This window comes from Lucilia cuprina, chromosome X, assembly GCF_022045245.1.
Source record: "Lucilia cuprina isolate Lc7/37 chromosome X, ASM2204524v1, whole genome shotgun sequence".
Taxonomy (NCBI): Eukaryota; Metazoa; Arthropoda; class Insecta; order Diptera; family Calliphoridae; genus Lucilia; species Lucilia cuprina.
Window position 1 is genome coordinate 14,769,525 of NC_060949.1, and position 15,236 is coordinate 14,784,760.

Consider the following 15,236-nt stretch of genomic DNA (forward strand, 5'->3'; position numbering starts at 1 on the left):
TTTTGTTTATAAATGAATTGTAATTATTTAAATATTCGTATAGAAAAATATGTATATGATTTATTTTTGTTTCATTGTTTTTTTTTTTTTTTTTTGTTTAAATAAAAATTAAATAAGGGCATGTGTAATTTTTTTCTAAATGTGTAATTTAGGAGTCGATCAAGTGTAGTTTCTAAATTTTCTGGTGGCAACACTGCTGAATAGTGTTTTCTATGCGTGTGAGTAATCTTTGTAAATTTAGTAACGGCCATAAAACACTGTGTATAGGATTTGCCAATCGTGGTTCTACATACAATTTTGACAGATCATATTACTTGTGTGCTCGTGTGAAGGGGGCTTAAAATAAATAATGTTTATTGACGTAGAGAAAAAGTGTGTACTAATTTTCCCCTTTCTAATTTATGCTTCAAAAAATGACTATTAATGCTTCCCAATACAGTCTTGAAGTGTGTGGTTCAAATTTCATCAAAAAATGTAGCAAAAAAACAAAATAATGCAGTTTAATTTGTCAAAAATATTGATATTTATAAATTATTCCAATAAATTCACGCAAATTAAAAAACTTGATATCATTTTAAGATAACACAACAAAATTCGTTCCTTTTATCTGTAAATTTTTAGTTTATTAAATTTTTAAAACCAATTGAAACTTCTAAGTATATAATATATGAAGTTTTATTTATTTTAGTTTTTCCCGACTACATTATTATTACACCAAAAGCAAAACAAAAAGGAACAACAACACTAAACAAAAAAACAAGTATGAATGTATAGTCGGGCATAGTCGGCTATATGATACCTTACACCAGTCAGTGTGTTAAAAATGGTGATTTTTTTTTAAATAAAGCATTCGATTTATTTAACTTTATTCCGGGATATTATTTTGGGCAAAAAAGAGACTTTTTAAAAGACAGAATTATTACAGATTCGGATCTCGCCGATATCTGGGATCCTTTAAAAACTGATTTCAACAGACAGACGACATGGCTCAATCGACTCCGCTATCTATAAGGATCCATTGTATTATAGAAATTACAAACGGAATGACAAACTTATATATACACTTCTCACGAAGGTGAAGGGTATAAACAATGTAGGCAAAAAACTTAGTTGATTCACTGTATATGGTTTGAAATAATCATTAAAAATTAAGTTGTAGTATTTAATTGCAAGTCATTATGAAATTTTGTTGTTTTATTTTTGTCGTATTTGGTAAGAAATGTAAGACTCCAAAACTTTCGTTAATTTATTTCGATTTTCCCCTTGAAAATAAAAATATATTCTGAAAATTGTAGACAATGCATTAATATTTTAGACTCTAATAAAACTAATGTGACACTTTATGTGTACAATACTATCCAGTCACATTATTAAAAACTATTTTATAGAACATCGCTTAAATAAAATATATTTATTATAATTCAATGCCACCTTAATACTCACAGTTAATTAATGATTTACGTGTTTTATATGATGAATGAAGTGCATGCGTGTGTATATTTACAATGTTAACAAATAAAATATCTAGTGAATTCTTTTTTTAATTTTCTATAATTTTATCTACAATTACTGTCATTTAATTGTATATTGCAAACGTAATCAATTAAAATTCAATCTTATGAAATTTTTTATTGTACTTTTTACTTGCAGGTTATTCCCTATTTATTTGCTGTATAACATTAGTAACACAAGTACCTGAATAGCTAAAAACATGGAAGATACATTCCGAATTGATTTAATTTTAAAAAAAGTAATTAAGATTAAGTTTATGTAACATTAAGATCATAAACACCAGTAAGTCAGAACATATAGTTGATAATGTTCAGCTAAAATAAAATAAAAACACAAAACATTTTAAAGACGAACTTTATTTTAGTATCATCTGGTTCCCACAACAAAGTAACACAATGTATAACTCGCATAACTCATTGAAACAAATATCGACGGAAGTTAAATATACCGTTGCTGCTTTAAACATAGAAGAAAATAAAAATGCAAAGATTTGTCAAAAATTAAATGGTAAGTTCAAATGAAATTAAAGTTATTGTGTGTAATTTAGGGATATTGATTATTTTATTGGTATTATTTACTTGGAATAAAACAAGTTTGGAACCAGATTATTCAGAAAACCTGTTTTTCGCTTTATTATTTTCCCTAAATCTGGTTCCAAACTTGTTTTATTCCAAGTAAATAATACCAATAAAATATGCCTAAAAACGCATAAAAATTTGTGTGTTCATACCGCTCAATTTACTTCATATAAAAATGTTTAAATTTTGTGCACAGACCAGAAATATTACTTCGAAATTAATATACAAAAATGAATGTGTAAATTTTTGCTTGTATAATAAAATTAAAAAGAGTTTTCATTATTCTTTTCAACAAATAAAAAAAGTAATAATAAAACAAGAAGTTATAGTCGGGCGAGACCGACCATATAATACCCTACACCTGTATTCGAATAAAATGTGATTTAGTTTTCATAATAAAGCATTTAAGTTGAATTGTACCTTGCCTCAGATATACTAAAGCCTTGGAACAAAAGAAGATCATGTACCAAAGCTAAATCGACTCAGAAAATTATTCTAAGCCGATTGGTATACTAATGGCATTACAACATCAGCACAAACCCAATATACCCTCCCCACTAAAGCGGTGTAGGGTATAAATAGTTTTAATGTCAGTCACAAAATATTTGTATATTTATAAAAAATTTCAAATAAAAATATATTAACAATGTGTATGTCCAAATTTTACATGAAGAAATTTGATATTTATGTAAACAGTAACAGCTTTATTTTACATACATACATACATACATACATACATACATACGTACGTACGTACAGTTGTGTTCAAAATAATAGGAGTGAAAATTTGAAAAATTTTGAATATAAATTTTTTAGTGAAAGATTTACATTTCTAATTAAATATTTTTATAATTTATTTATTTAACTTGTTCTCTAATTTTTATAACCGTTATTTTAAATGTTGAAGAAATTTATATCAAAAAATATATATTTTTTTAAATTTATATACAAAATATATGGTTCAAAATAATAGGAGTATTCGATTTAAGTTCAACTATTTTTAAAATAAAAACAAAAACGAAAGCACTTTCATCTAAAATACTATTAATTAACGTGTGCCAGTACAACATCAGTCATTTTTGTAAAGATTTTATTTAGAATTTGGGTATATGTACCTCCGGAACTTAATGTCCTTCCTACAACGGTTTTGAGGGGTTTGATGGCACATGTCGTGGCCGATTATCAATAAATATACAGTAATTTATTCAGAAAGCCTTAAATAATGTTATACGCGAGGTCTTTTAACGTTTTGTTTTAGAATCAGTAAGTCGACAACCATGTAATGGCCTACTTTCTATGGAACGAGCTTCCACCAATTTAGAATCAGAAATATTTTTATACGACAACACCGCCATTTTATCAAATTTGTTTATTGGGAACATGAGAGCATATCTTGGACTGATATGTGTACCTATAACATTTGGGGTACGATAACATTTTACAATTTTTTAGACCATACCCTTTTTGTCAAGACCCATCATGAATCATTCCTATTATACAACTTCCTTGAAAGTTGATTAGAGCTTAATATTTTTCGATTAATGAGCTTCCAATATATTTTCTGAATTCATTTATATTTAAAAATATAATTTGTGGTCGTATTCATCCATTTATGAAACCACCTCTAAACGTGTTACGTGGCAAACTTAATGGGTTTCACTATATGCTTTAAGGTCTGAAATTAATTCTTTTTTAAACGATTTGTTTAAAAATTAATCTGAACGAACTGAATATTGATCACCATGTTTAATAACTACGATTTGGCTTAGCTTCATTAGTTTGGGCCGCCCTAATGGGATTAATTTAAAAAATGATAAGCGCTAATGTGAAGCTGTTATAATTTTTGAATGAAATGTTTATTTTTTATGAGAGATTTTAAAATATTTGACTTCCTAAAGTATTCAATAAGTCTTTTAATGAGATTACCATGAGAATTTTCATATTTTGTTCGCGATATTTTTTTTTAATTTTCAAGATATTTGAACAGATTTCATTTTCGTCAAATCTGTCATTTTCTTTCAGGAAATAATTGTGAACTGACCTCAAAATCATCTAAATATAACAGTTTTATATCATATTTTAAATATTTACTACGAATAAAGGAAATTAATCTAACTTAGGTAAAATAATATACGGTACTCCTATTTTTTTTGAACAATCGTAATCGGATATGGATTTCGAAAAAAGTTAATACCAAAAAACTAATGAACTTATTTACAAAATGGAATTTGTTTTGCATTTTAAACACTTAACAATTAAATATCGTGAAAAAATATTTAATTTCTTTAAATCTTTCCTTTTTAAATTAAGCTGCACAATTATTTTTCTGTTTCACTCCTATTTTTTGAACACAGCTGTACGTACATACATACATACATACATACATACATACATACATACATACATACTTTACACTGTTGCCATACAAAACAACAAAACGCCACTGTTTGTTATCAAAACAACGCATGTTTTATAAAAAAGAAGAAGACAATTGTAATTGTAATAAGAAAATGTTGGTATTTTCTTTCAAATATATTTGTGGAATTTCAACAAAAAACATACATTACGATGAAAAACTACTTCCTTTGTACCTTAACATAAAGCTATATACTCCGTTTCCATGGCAATGATACGATTGGCTGTTTCCTAGACTCCCAGGCAACAGGACCACCACTCATAAATAAAATATGGCCAGAGTAAGACTTTCTATCGCTTGAGTCACTGCCTCAAAGTGAAACAATTAAAATCATTAGAATTAGACGAATATATTATTTTATCAGCGGGATTCTTTTTCAGGTATCGTGAAAGATGTTTTGCTGCTCGAAAATGATTTTCATGTGACTGAGAATTAAATTGTGAGAGTCTGGAAACCACATGAATTAAATCCGGTCTTACCGCAAGATACATCAAGGCACCGATTAAACTCTGATAGCCTTTCACATCTAAGTCATCGCATATCTTGTTACATTTTTCTAGCACAGTTCCGCTCGGCCATGGTGTAGAAGCAGGTTTCGAATCCGCCATACCCCATATATAGATGATCTCTATATATTTCCATACCTAAATAAAATTTTATTGGACCACGATCAACAGCCTCAACATGTTTATTTAATTCCAAAATAATATTTTTCATTTCACGTTCATTTGAACCAGCTAACAGCATATCGTCAACATAAATCACAATAATATTCAGATTAGAACCACTATAGACACAAGTATCAGCTTGACATCGTTTAAAATTCACTTGAAGGAAAATATCATTTATTTTCTTGTTCCACTCACGTCCACCTTGCTTTAAACCATATAAAGCTTTCGTAAGTTTACACACCTTGTTGGGGTAACGTGAATCTTCAAACATAGGTGGTTGTGACATGTAAACTTCATCTTCAATGTCACCATTTAAATATGCTGCTACAATATCAATATGATTTACCAACAATTTAAACCTTGCTGATATAGCTAACAATAACCTTATTGTGGAATGGCGACCAACTGGAGCAAAAGTTTCTTTGTAGTCCACGTTTTGTTCTTGAAAACACGCTTGAGCAACAAGCCTTGCCTTGTATTTTTGCACCGACCCATCTGGTTTACGTTTTACAGCAAATACCCATTTGCAACCAACTACGTTCTTTCCTTTTGGTTTATCTACCCGCTTCCACGTTTTATTTTTAACTAAAGAATCAAATTCTGTCTGCATGGCTTCTTTCCACCTCAGGATTTTCAATTATAGAATTTAACATTTCAATGCCATCTTCAGTACAATATTTTTTTCTGGGTCTCCCCCTCAACAGATTTCAACATTTTTGGTCTTCCACTTTTTTTGTTTTCCACAACGATTGCCTCCTCTCTGTCAGTTTTGTTAAAATTTAAACTTTCTTCATCATCATTTTTATAGCCTTCACTTTTGTGAGAAGGGTATATATAAGTTTGTCATTCCGTTTGTAATTTCTATAATATAATATTCCGACCCTATAAAGTATATATATTATGGATCCTTATAGATAGCGGAGTCGATTAAGCCATGTCCGTCTGTCTGTTGAAACCAGTTTTTAGAGGACCCCAGATATCGGCGCAATTCGAATCTTCAATTATTCTGTTAGACATGCTTTCGAGAAGATCGCTATTAAAAATTAGCAAGATCGGTCGGTAAATAACGGAGATATAAGCAAAAATCCGAGACAACCTCTGAAAATTTCATAAAAAAATTTCATATTTTTTTCATGCTTTGTTAAATAACCAACAACAACACTGTATATTGGAAAAATATGCACACGTGGGTGTAGATGTATTTGGTTTTATTCAGCTGTGTATTTTGTTTTGTATGTTTGGATGCTGTTGGCTTCATTGAGTTGTGTATTTTGTTTTTGTTTTCTTTTTGTGAATTCTGTTCTTATCAAGGCGAATTCAGATAAGGTGCTGGCAGTTCTGCAACAACAACATTTTATATGTATTTTGTTTTTGCATTTGATTTACGTAAATGACAAAAACCATAAGTACGGCGAATTCATTTGATGAAAAAATTTTGTAAAAAGTTTATATTTCATTAAAAAATAAAGATAAAGATATTACAATTTCTGGGAAAATATATTCTGAATTGAATAAACGAAAAATTCTATTCCTGCAGATTAATTTGCAATATTAAAGTGAGTGGCTGAAGTTAAGTAAAACTTAATTTTTTGTGAAAAATAAACATAAAAAAGTACATATTCATGAAAATATTCCATTACGAACGAATGAATATTTGTTGCGAACGGATATTTCAACTCCGGCGGAGTAATTTTCCGACCCCATAAAGTATATATATTCTGGATCTTTATAGGAAGCGGTGTTGATTAAGCTATGTCCGTCTGTCTGTCAGTGTGTTTGTTGAAATCATTTTTTAGAGGACCCCAGATATCGGCGAGATCCGAATCTTCAATAATTCTGTTAGACATGCTTTCGAAAAGATCGCTATTTAAAATCAGCAAAATCGGTCAGTAAATAACGGAGATAGAAGCAAAAATCCGAGACAACCTCTGAAAATTTCATCCCAAAATGTCATATTTTTTCATACTTTGTTAAATAAGCAACAACAACACTTTATATTAGAAAAAAATTTACACCTTTGTATAGATGTATTTGGTTTTTCAGCTGTGTATTTCTTTTTGTATGTTTGGATGCTGTTGGCGTCATTGAGTTGTGAATTTTGTTTTTGTTTTGGTGAATCCTCTTGTATATTTGAATGTAGGTTTGGTTTTATTGCGTTGTTTTTCTGTGTTTTTCGTTATGTATGTTTAGATGTCTGTTGGTTTAGATCATTGGCGGCCAAACATGCCCTTGCGGGCAATGTGTTATTCTCACTTATACACACGCAATACAAATATTCTCAGCAACAAAACAAACTATACATAAAACAAAAACAATTTAATAGAGTGGCTCTCTTTATGAAATGATACACAGAGAATATTTTCAAAAGCCATTACAAATTAATGTATGAATATTTTTTATAGAAAGATCTATTAGACATACATATGTATAATTATTTATTTTTATTTGTTCAAGCAATTAATCGCTTAAATTGTAACGATTAAACGATCGACTGTTAATCATTTGAGTACCTATTAGATACATTTAATACATAAACAAACTATATACATATATCAATACATCAAACTATATACAATCATATGTGCATACATCAACACATTTTTACATCAAAATGTTCATCAATAAATACTTTCATCAACGGATACATACAACAATACATACATCTCTTCCGTTATTCATTAATAATACCAATAATATGAATAACACAAATATGTACAAAAATAAAATTTTTTTCAGTGCAAAACACACATATTTTCATTTATGTTCTCTTTTATATTTTGCACTACAACATATGCGTTTTAAACATTCTCTTTCTGGCCACCACGGGTTTGGATCATAGGCGGCCAAACATGCCCTTGCGGGCAATGTGTTATTCTCACTTATACACATGCAATACGAATTTTCTCAGCAAAAGCACTCAGTAAACACAAAACAAAAACAATTCAATTTAGTTGCATGCCAGCATTCAACAAGAAAGGTCTGTGACGCTTTATGAAATGATACACAGTGAATATTTTCAAAAACCGTTACAAATAAACATTTTTATGAATGCTTTTGTTATTATTATACTTAAATATAATGAAACAAGCCAATATGTGGAATATTGAATGGGAAAAGACTTTTTTGTTTTTTTTTTTTTAATATATTTAAGGACGCTGAATGCCTTGTATGCAATAAAAAAGATTACTGCATACACACTTAAGCGACATAATAGTTACCATACGAATCATCACGCAGTAGTTGGAATTGATAGAAATCAATTAATTTCAAAATTAAAAAAAGATTTGGAAATTAAAAACAAGGAAATATTGAATAATTATAATTACAAGGATACAAATTTTTTACCAAATAGCCAAGCAAATGCAACTTACGCTGTTGCTTTGGCATTGGCGAAAAAAGGTCGACCTTTTGAGGATGGGGTATTTTTTAAAGAAATGTGTTCTTCCATTTTTCCTTTTTTCGGCAAATTAGGTGTAAAAATGGAAGATATTATACATACATACATACATACATACATACATACATACATACATACATACATACATATATACATACATACATACATACATACATACATACATACATACATACATACATACATACATACATACATACATACATACATACATACATACATACATACATACATACATACATACAAACATACATACATACATACATACATCCATACATACATACATAAACTTTCCTTTAGTTATAAATTTGTAATAAAATATATGATTATTGTTTGCTTTATAAACAAATACCACACATAAATACAAACATACTATTTTTTTCAGTGCAAAGCACACATATTTCCATTTTTGCACTCTTTTTTTATTTTCACTACAAAATATGCATTTCAAATATTCTCTTTCTGGCCGCCTATGGTTTAGATGCCTTGTGTATTTTGTTTTTTATTTCGTTTAGTGTTGTTGTTGTTCATTTTGTTTTGCTCTTGGCGTAATATTAATGTAGTCGGGAAAAAATTTATAGAACTAAGATGTTTAAAATACACTATGGTAAAGGGTATATAATAGGGTATTCAGTTATTCGGGTTTTTGTCTTATTCGGTTTATTCGACAAATAATTATTTGAGGTTTTACGTTAGCCGTTTAATAATCGGATAATTAAAAATTATTCGGTTATTCGAATAAAAGGAAACTATATGTTATTACTGTTTTTCTGCTTCGACTCAGTCATTGCAATGAAATATTCCAGGGTGCAATTATAAGGTGAAGTCAATTCAATAGCTGGTAGATACAAAGTACACCATTTAGAGTAGCCACAAAATATGTACATCTATCTAGGGATTCATTATATTTTTAGGACAAAAAATTAATAAATAAATTTTATGTTCATTTTAATCCGTTGTAAATTTATGCGAAATACTCAAAAATTGCACAAACTATTTGTCTTAAATATACATCTATTTTATCAATTATAGGGAACTTTTTACTAATCAATTGAGAGTACAAACATCCCACAATTGAAAATAAAATTATTAAAAATCGATTTTATCAAAAATATCTTAATTTTTAACAACTTTCCATGGTAGTGGTTTGGTCACATTTCTATAAACATCATTATATATTTCTTATAAGACAATAGTAGAGACCTAAACAGTATTATAAGTTCCCAATATTGACTGATAAAAAATAATATGTATATAATTTGTATTTTTGCTACTACTTACAATTTTGTAATCTAATACTAATTTTTTGTTATTTTAATTGATAATTTATTTACTTTTTTATACCCTTCACCTTCGTGAGAAGGGTATATATAAGTTTGTCATTCCGTTTGTAATTTCTATAATATAATTTTCCGACCCTATAAAGTATATATATTCTGGATCCTCATAGATAGCGGAGTCCATTAAGCCATGTCCGTCTGTCTGTTGAAATCAGTTTTTAGAGGACCCCAGATATCGGCGAGATCCGAATCTTCAATAATTCTATTAGACATGCTTTCGAGAAGATCGCTATTTAAATTCAGCAAAATCGGTCGGTAAATAACGGAGATATGAGCAAAAATCCGAGACAACCTCTGAAAATTTCATCAAAAAATTGTTATAAAAGCAACAACACTGTATATAGAAAAAGATGTACACGTGTGTGTGTGTAAATGTATTTGGTTTTATTCAGCTGTGTATTTTCTACTAAAATACACAGCAAAAAAATATGATTTGCATATTTTGTTAAAATAAAATAATTTTCCCTTTTGTTTTGCAAATATATTTTTTAATGAATAGAAAAAAGTATTTAAAACGTTTTCAATTATATGGGAGTAGATTGTGAGTTATTGTACAATAATTTTTATGCGAATAATGTAAGTTTGAAATTTAAAACTAACACAAATTTTTTCCAAGTGCTTTTTAAAACAATTTTTTTTTACGATAAACAAAAACAAAATCTACGTCTCGTCAATGTTTACCAGCAATAAATACGAAAGTGTTGTTTTACTCTTGCTTGTATACTGTTAAGAACAACAACGTATTGCTAGTATTAAGCGCATATAAGTGTATAGAAAGCACACTGTCTATAGCTAAGCGCATTTACAAAAACAAAAGAGTACCAAGCGCATAGGGCTTGGGCCCCCTTGGTTTGGATGCTGTTGGCGTCATTGCGTTGTTATTTTTGTTTTTCGTTATGTATGTTTAGATGTCTGTTGGTTTAGATGCCTTGTGTATTTTGTGTTTTATTTCGTTTAGCGTTGTTGTTCTTTTTGTTTAGCTTTTGATGTAATAATAATGTAGTCGGGAAAATTTTTAAAATTTATAAAAGATGTTTAAAATACACTATGGTGAAGGGTATATAAGATTCGGCACAGCCGAATATAGCACTCTTACTTGTTAATAAGTAAATAATATTGCAGCCCCCTTATTCACAAACAACACTTTATAAAAGGTTTATAAAACAAAAATTTCCATACAAAATAACTTTTATACAATAAAATTTTTGTTTGTGAATAATTTTTCAATTCATGTATAATTTTTAATAAATTTTATCTTATGATACATATTTACTTTACGTGAAGAGATTTTTGGGCATGTGGGATTGTCTTTTTGTAAGGTAAATTAAAAAAAAGCACGGTGGCAACATGTAAATTTTTTGACAGAAGTATCAACTTTTGTTATTTTGTAGAATTGACTTCACCTTATAAGTGCACCCTTTAAATATTCTTTAGATCAAGGCGAAATCAGATAAGGTGGTGGCAGTTCTGCAACAACAACATTTCCTATGTATTTTGCTTTTGGTTTTCGTAAATGTCAAAAACCATAAGTACGGCGAATTCATTTGATGAAAAATTTTTGTAAAATGTTTATTTTATATTAAAAAAGAAAGATAAAGATATTAAAATTTGTGAGGAAAATATATTATGAATTGAATAATGTTTGTTTCCACCGAAAAATTCTGTTCCGGCAGCTTAATTTGCAAAATTTAAGTAAGTGCCTTAAGTTCAGTAATACTTAATTTAGGAGCCGCCGGACGGGTAAATACCTCATATGGGTTTTGTTATATAAAGCGTTCCGGAACGGACTTTTTTTAGTTAATCTCTTTATCTACATAGTGTATATATCAAACAATATTGTTTAATTTGTTAACATTTAATAGATTTCAAGATTAAGCCATAACGTGGAAGTCAGTTGCCGCCAGCCGGGTAAATACTTCATATGCGTTTCTTAATATTAAGTGTTCCGTAAGAGATTTTTTTAGTTAATCACGTTATCTACACAATTTTAATATAAAATATAAAACAATATTGTGTAATATGTTACTATTTAATAGAAAAAATATTTTTCTTAATTAACATATTTATAGACATACCAATTATGCAATTATTTAAATAAAATGATATTTATTTACGAGATGCTTGGTATTTTCAGATTTTTTACATAAATAATTGAAAATATTAACGAAGTTTTTCTCTATTTAACGGACATTTTGAAATATAAAAATGTAAACAATAACAAACTTTGACAGCTACATAAACCAGGCGAATTAGGAAAAAAATTACCAGCTGAATGATTAACACCACCTTATATGGATTCACCTTGCTTTAGATCTACACATGTGTGACGTCGCGCCGCTGTCAAGTACCCACATCTCTGTTACTTTACAATCATTGTCATTTAAAGAACAAGCATATTCATTTTCTTGTCTCATTTTTCCACAGCGAAAACATGTTATTAATGTTATTGACATGACCTTCATTTGGATGCACCATGTTCCATAATTGTCTCCACTTAATTTCTCAATACTAGCAATACCACTTTTTAAACTCCGGATAAAACAATATAAAACCAAAAACTCTTAGGTATAAATTAATAAAAAAATAATTGTAGTTGAAAACGTAAAACTCCAAGCTTAGTTACCAGGGTTCACTGGGTCCATAACCTTTGTTGCTAATTTCTTTCAAATATATTTGTGGTATAGAGAAATTAACAATTATATTTATTAGTATTAAGATTAGAATTCAATTTTGGGTTCTATAGTTGAAACGAAAAGTCGACTTTTCGACTTTTTGCATTTTATGAAAAGTCGACTTTTCGACTTTTTGCATTTAGTTAAAACATACAAACTACAGTTTTCACTTTACACTAATATTTCTTAACCCGCCTTTTTATTAATTGGTTAGAATAACACAAAAGAGTCTTCCTTTCAGATCCTCACAGTGCTAAACATGCATATTAGCGATATACTGATTTATTTATTACGGTGAATTATGTCCCGACATGACCAACTAAACTTTCCTACTTATGTTTTTAGCCAACATTTAAATCCATAAAAACTAACATTTATGTAGAATTATTGTCCATCAATATTTTCCCAGGTCAAACACCAACATCCTTTTGTATCACACATCATAATACATCATTATTACATTCACAATTTAGCAAATACAATAAAATCTTATTTTCAAAATATTATAAAAATCATATTAAAAACAACAACAAAAATATCACTGCTAAATAGAAAAAAAATCCAACAGAGAAGTAACCTGTTTTCACACTCTCCACTCTTTTTTCTAAAAAAAAAAAAAAAAAATGCAGTGTTGTTTTGCATTCTTATTTTGTTTTCTATTTTTTAATTGAAGCACATGTTTGTGTGATTGTGTATTGGTAGAAATTTTAAACGCTTATATTTCCGAAAATACTGAACCGATTTTGATCATATATAGATTCTGCAGTCAGGGTCGCCAATCTGTATTAAACAAAAAAAGAATCAAGAAAACCGGTCAAGTAAATAGAGCCGGAAAATGTTCCCAATCGTTTTGGCTTTGCGTATTAATATATAGATTATTATTATTAGTACTATTATTATTATTTATTATTATTAATAAAAAATTTTATTTATATATTTTCTATTTGCTGCAGTCAGGCTCGCCAATCTGTATTAAACAAAAAAAGAATCAAGAAAACCGGTCAAGTAATAGAGCCGGAAAATGCACCCAATCGTTATTAATAAAAAAATTTTATTTATATATTTTCTATTTGTTGCATTTTTTTGAGTTTTTTCGACATCTTTCTACTTTCGACTTCTTCCGACTTTTAGACTTTTTTCGACTTATTTCGAATATTTTCGACTTTTTCCGACTATTTTCGACTTTTTCCGATTTTTTTTTCGACTTCTTTCGACTAAATTTACGCCAGAAGCGTAAATTTATAATGTTGCCATTTAACATTATATTATTATTTATTATTATTAATAAAAAAATTTTATTTATATTTTTTCTATTTGTTGCAATTTTTTGAGTTTTTTTTGACTTCTTTCTATTTCCGACTTTTTTCGAGTATTTTCGACCTTTTCCGTTTTTTTTCGACTTTTTCCGACTTTTTCGAGTTTTTCGGACTTTTAAACTTTTTTCGACTTTTCGACTTTTTCCGACTTTTTGACTTTTTTCGACTCTTTCCGACTTTTTTCGATTTCTGTTTACAAAGTCGACTTTTCGACTTTTTTCATATACGATAGTCGAGTTATCGACTTTTTTGGAACAAAATAGTCGACTTCGGCTTTTCGACTTTTTTTGATTATTCGATTATTCGAAAGTCGATTTATAGAACCCAAATTGGAATGCAAAAATTAAGTATTTAACAAAAATCTGTAACAGTCATTCTTTTGACAGTGGGGTCTTAACATCTCCCATATGAATAAAATATAAAATATTAATTATCTAAGAAAATATGGAACTAGATTCATCAAATTTTGCCTAAATTACTTTAATATTCATCTGAAAATTTTGGAGGAAAAAGGGCAGACTTTGGACAACTTTAAGCCCTCACATGAATTGAATAGAAGAAATCGTATATTTAAGAAACTATTAGAAGTAGAATCTTCAACTTTTATATGAATAACTTTGACATTCATGTGAACATCTGGAAAATAATGGGCGGACTTTCAATGGGGAGCTTGGCAGCATATATATTGTAACATATTGTTAATGTAACATATGTAACATATTGTTAATCTGGAAAACTATTGTGGTTAGAATTTTCAAAATCGTTAAGTGGGTTGTTTATTTATACTAGAGGGTAAAACAAAAAATATTGTATATCCCAAGGCATTAGAATAAGAATTAGAATAAAATTATATATTAAATTTTAGCAAGTAAGAAATAAATAATGATATATTTATTTCTGTATTTTAGTATTTTTTGAAAATTTAAATGAAATATATTGTCATCAAGAAAAATATAATAAAGGTTAACAAAATATATAATTTATTTATTTATTTTATTCGTTTATTTTGTAATATTAAGCCTTCACGGCCAAAATATCAATATTACATAGTAATAATGAAATCCTGAGATCAATAAGTAGTAATATAAATAAATATAATTCAGTACTAATCATCTGTTGGCTCCCCAGCCGTAAAAAATATATTATCAATCAATTGAAAATTAAATGCAAATAAAAAGTCCCAATCAGCAACAAAATCTATATACATCATTATATAATGCACTAAGTGGCATCCTGGCACAGTTGCCAACCACCACCATAAAATATATAAAAGCAATGTGTCGTGTCGAATACAAAATTCTGTGGCAAAAAAGAAA

The 15,236-nt window shown here is 28.5% G+C and overlaps 1 protein-coding gene across 2 annotated transcripts in view; it reads left to right on the forward strand.

Annotated features, from left to right (window-relative positions):
- Window positions 1–15,236, forward strand: part of LOC111689195 (sialin) — a 66,015-nt gene that overhangs the window by 34,999 nt on the left and 15,780 nt on the right. The window contains exons 2-3 of one of the 2 annotated variants that reach the window (XM_046950445.1): window positions 1,651–1,794; window positions 1,877–2,019. In XM_046950445.1, coding sequence (XP_046806401.1) covers window positions 1,908–2,019 — 112 coding nt within the window. In that variant the 5' untranslated portion in view covers window positions 1,651–1,794; window positions 1,877–1,907. Of the gene's footprint in view, window positions 1–1,650; window positions 2,020–15,236 lie in introns of both variants that reach the window. The other variant, XM_046950845.1, reaches the window with a different exon arrangement.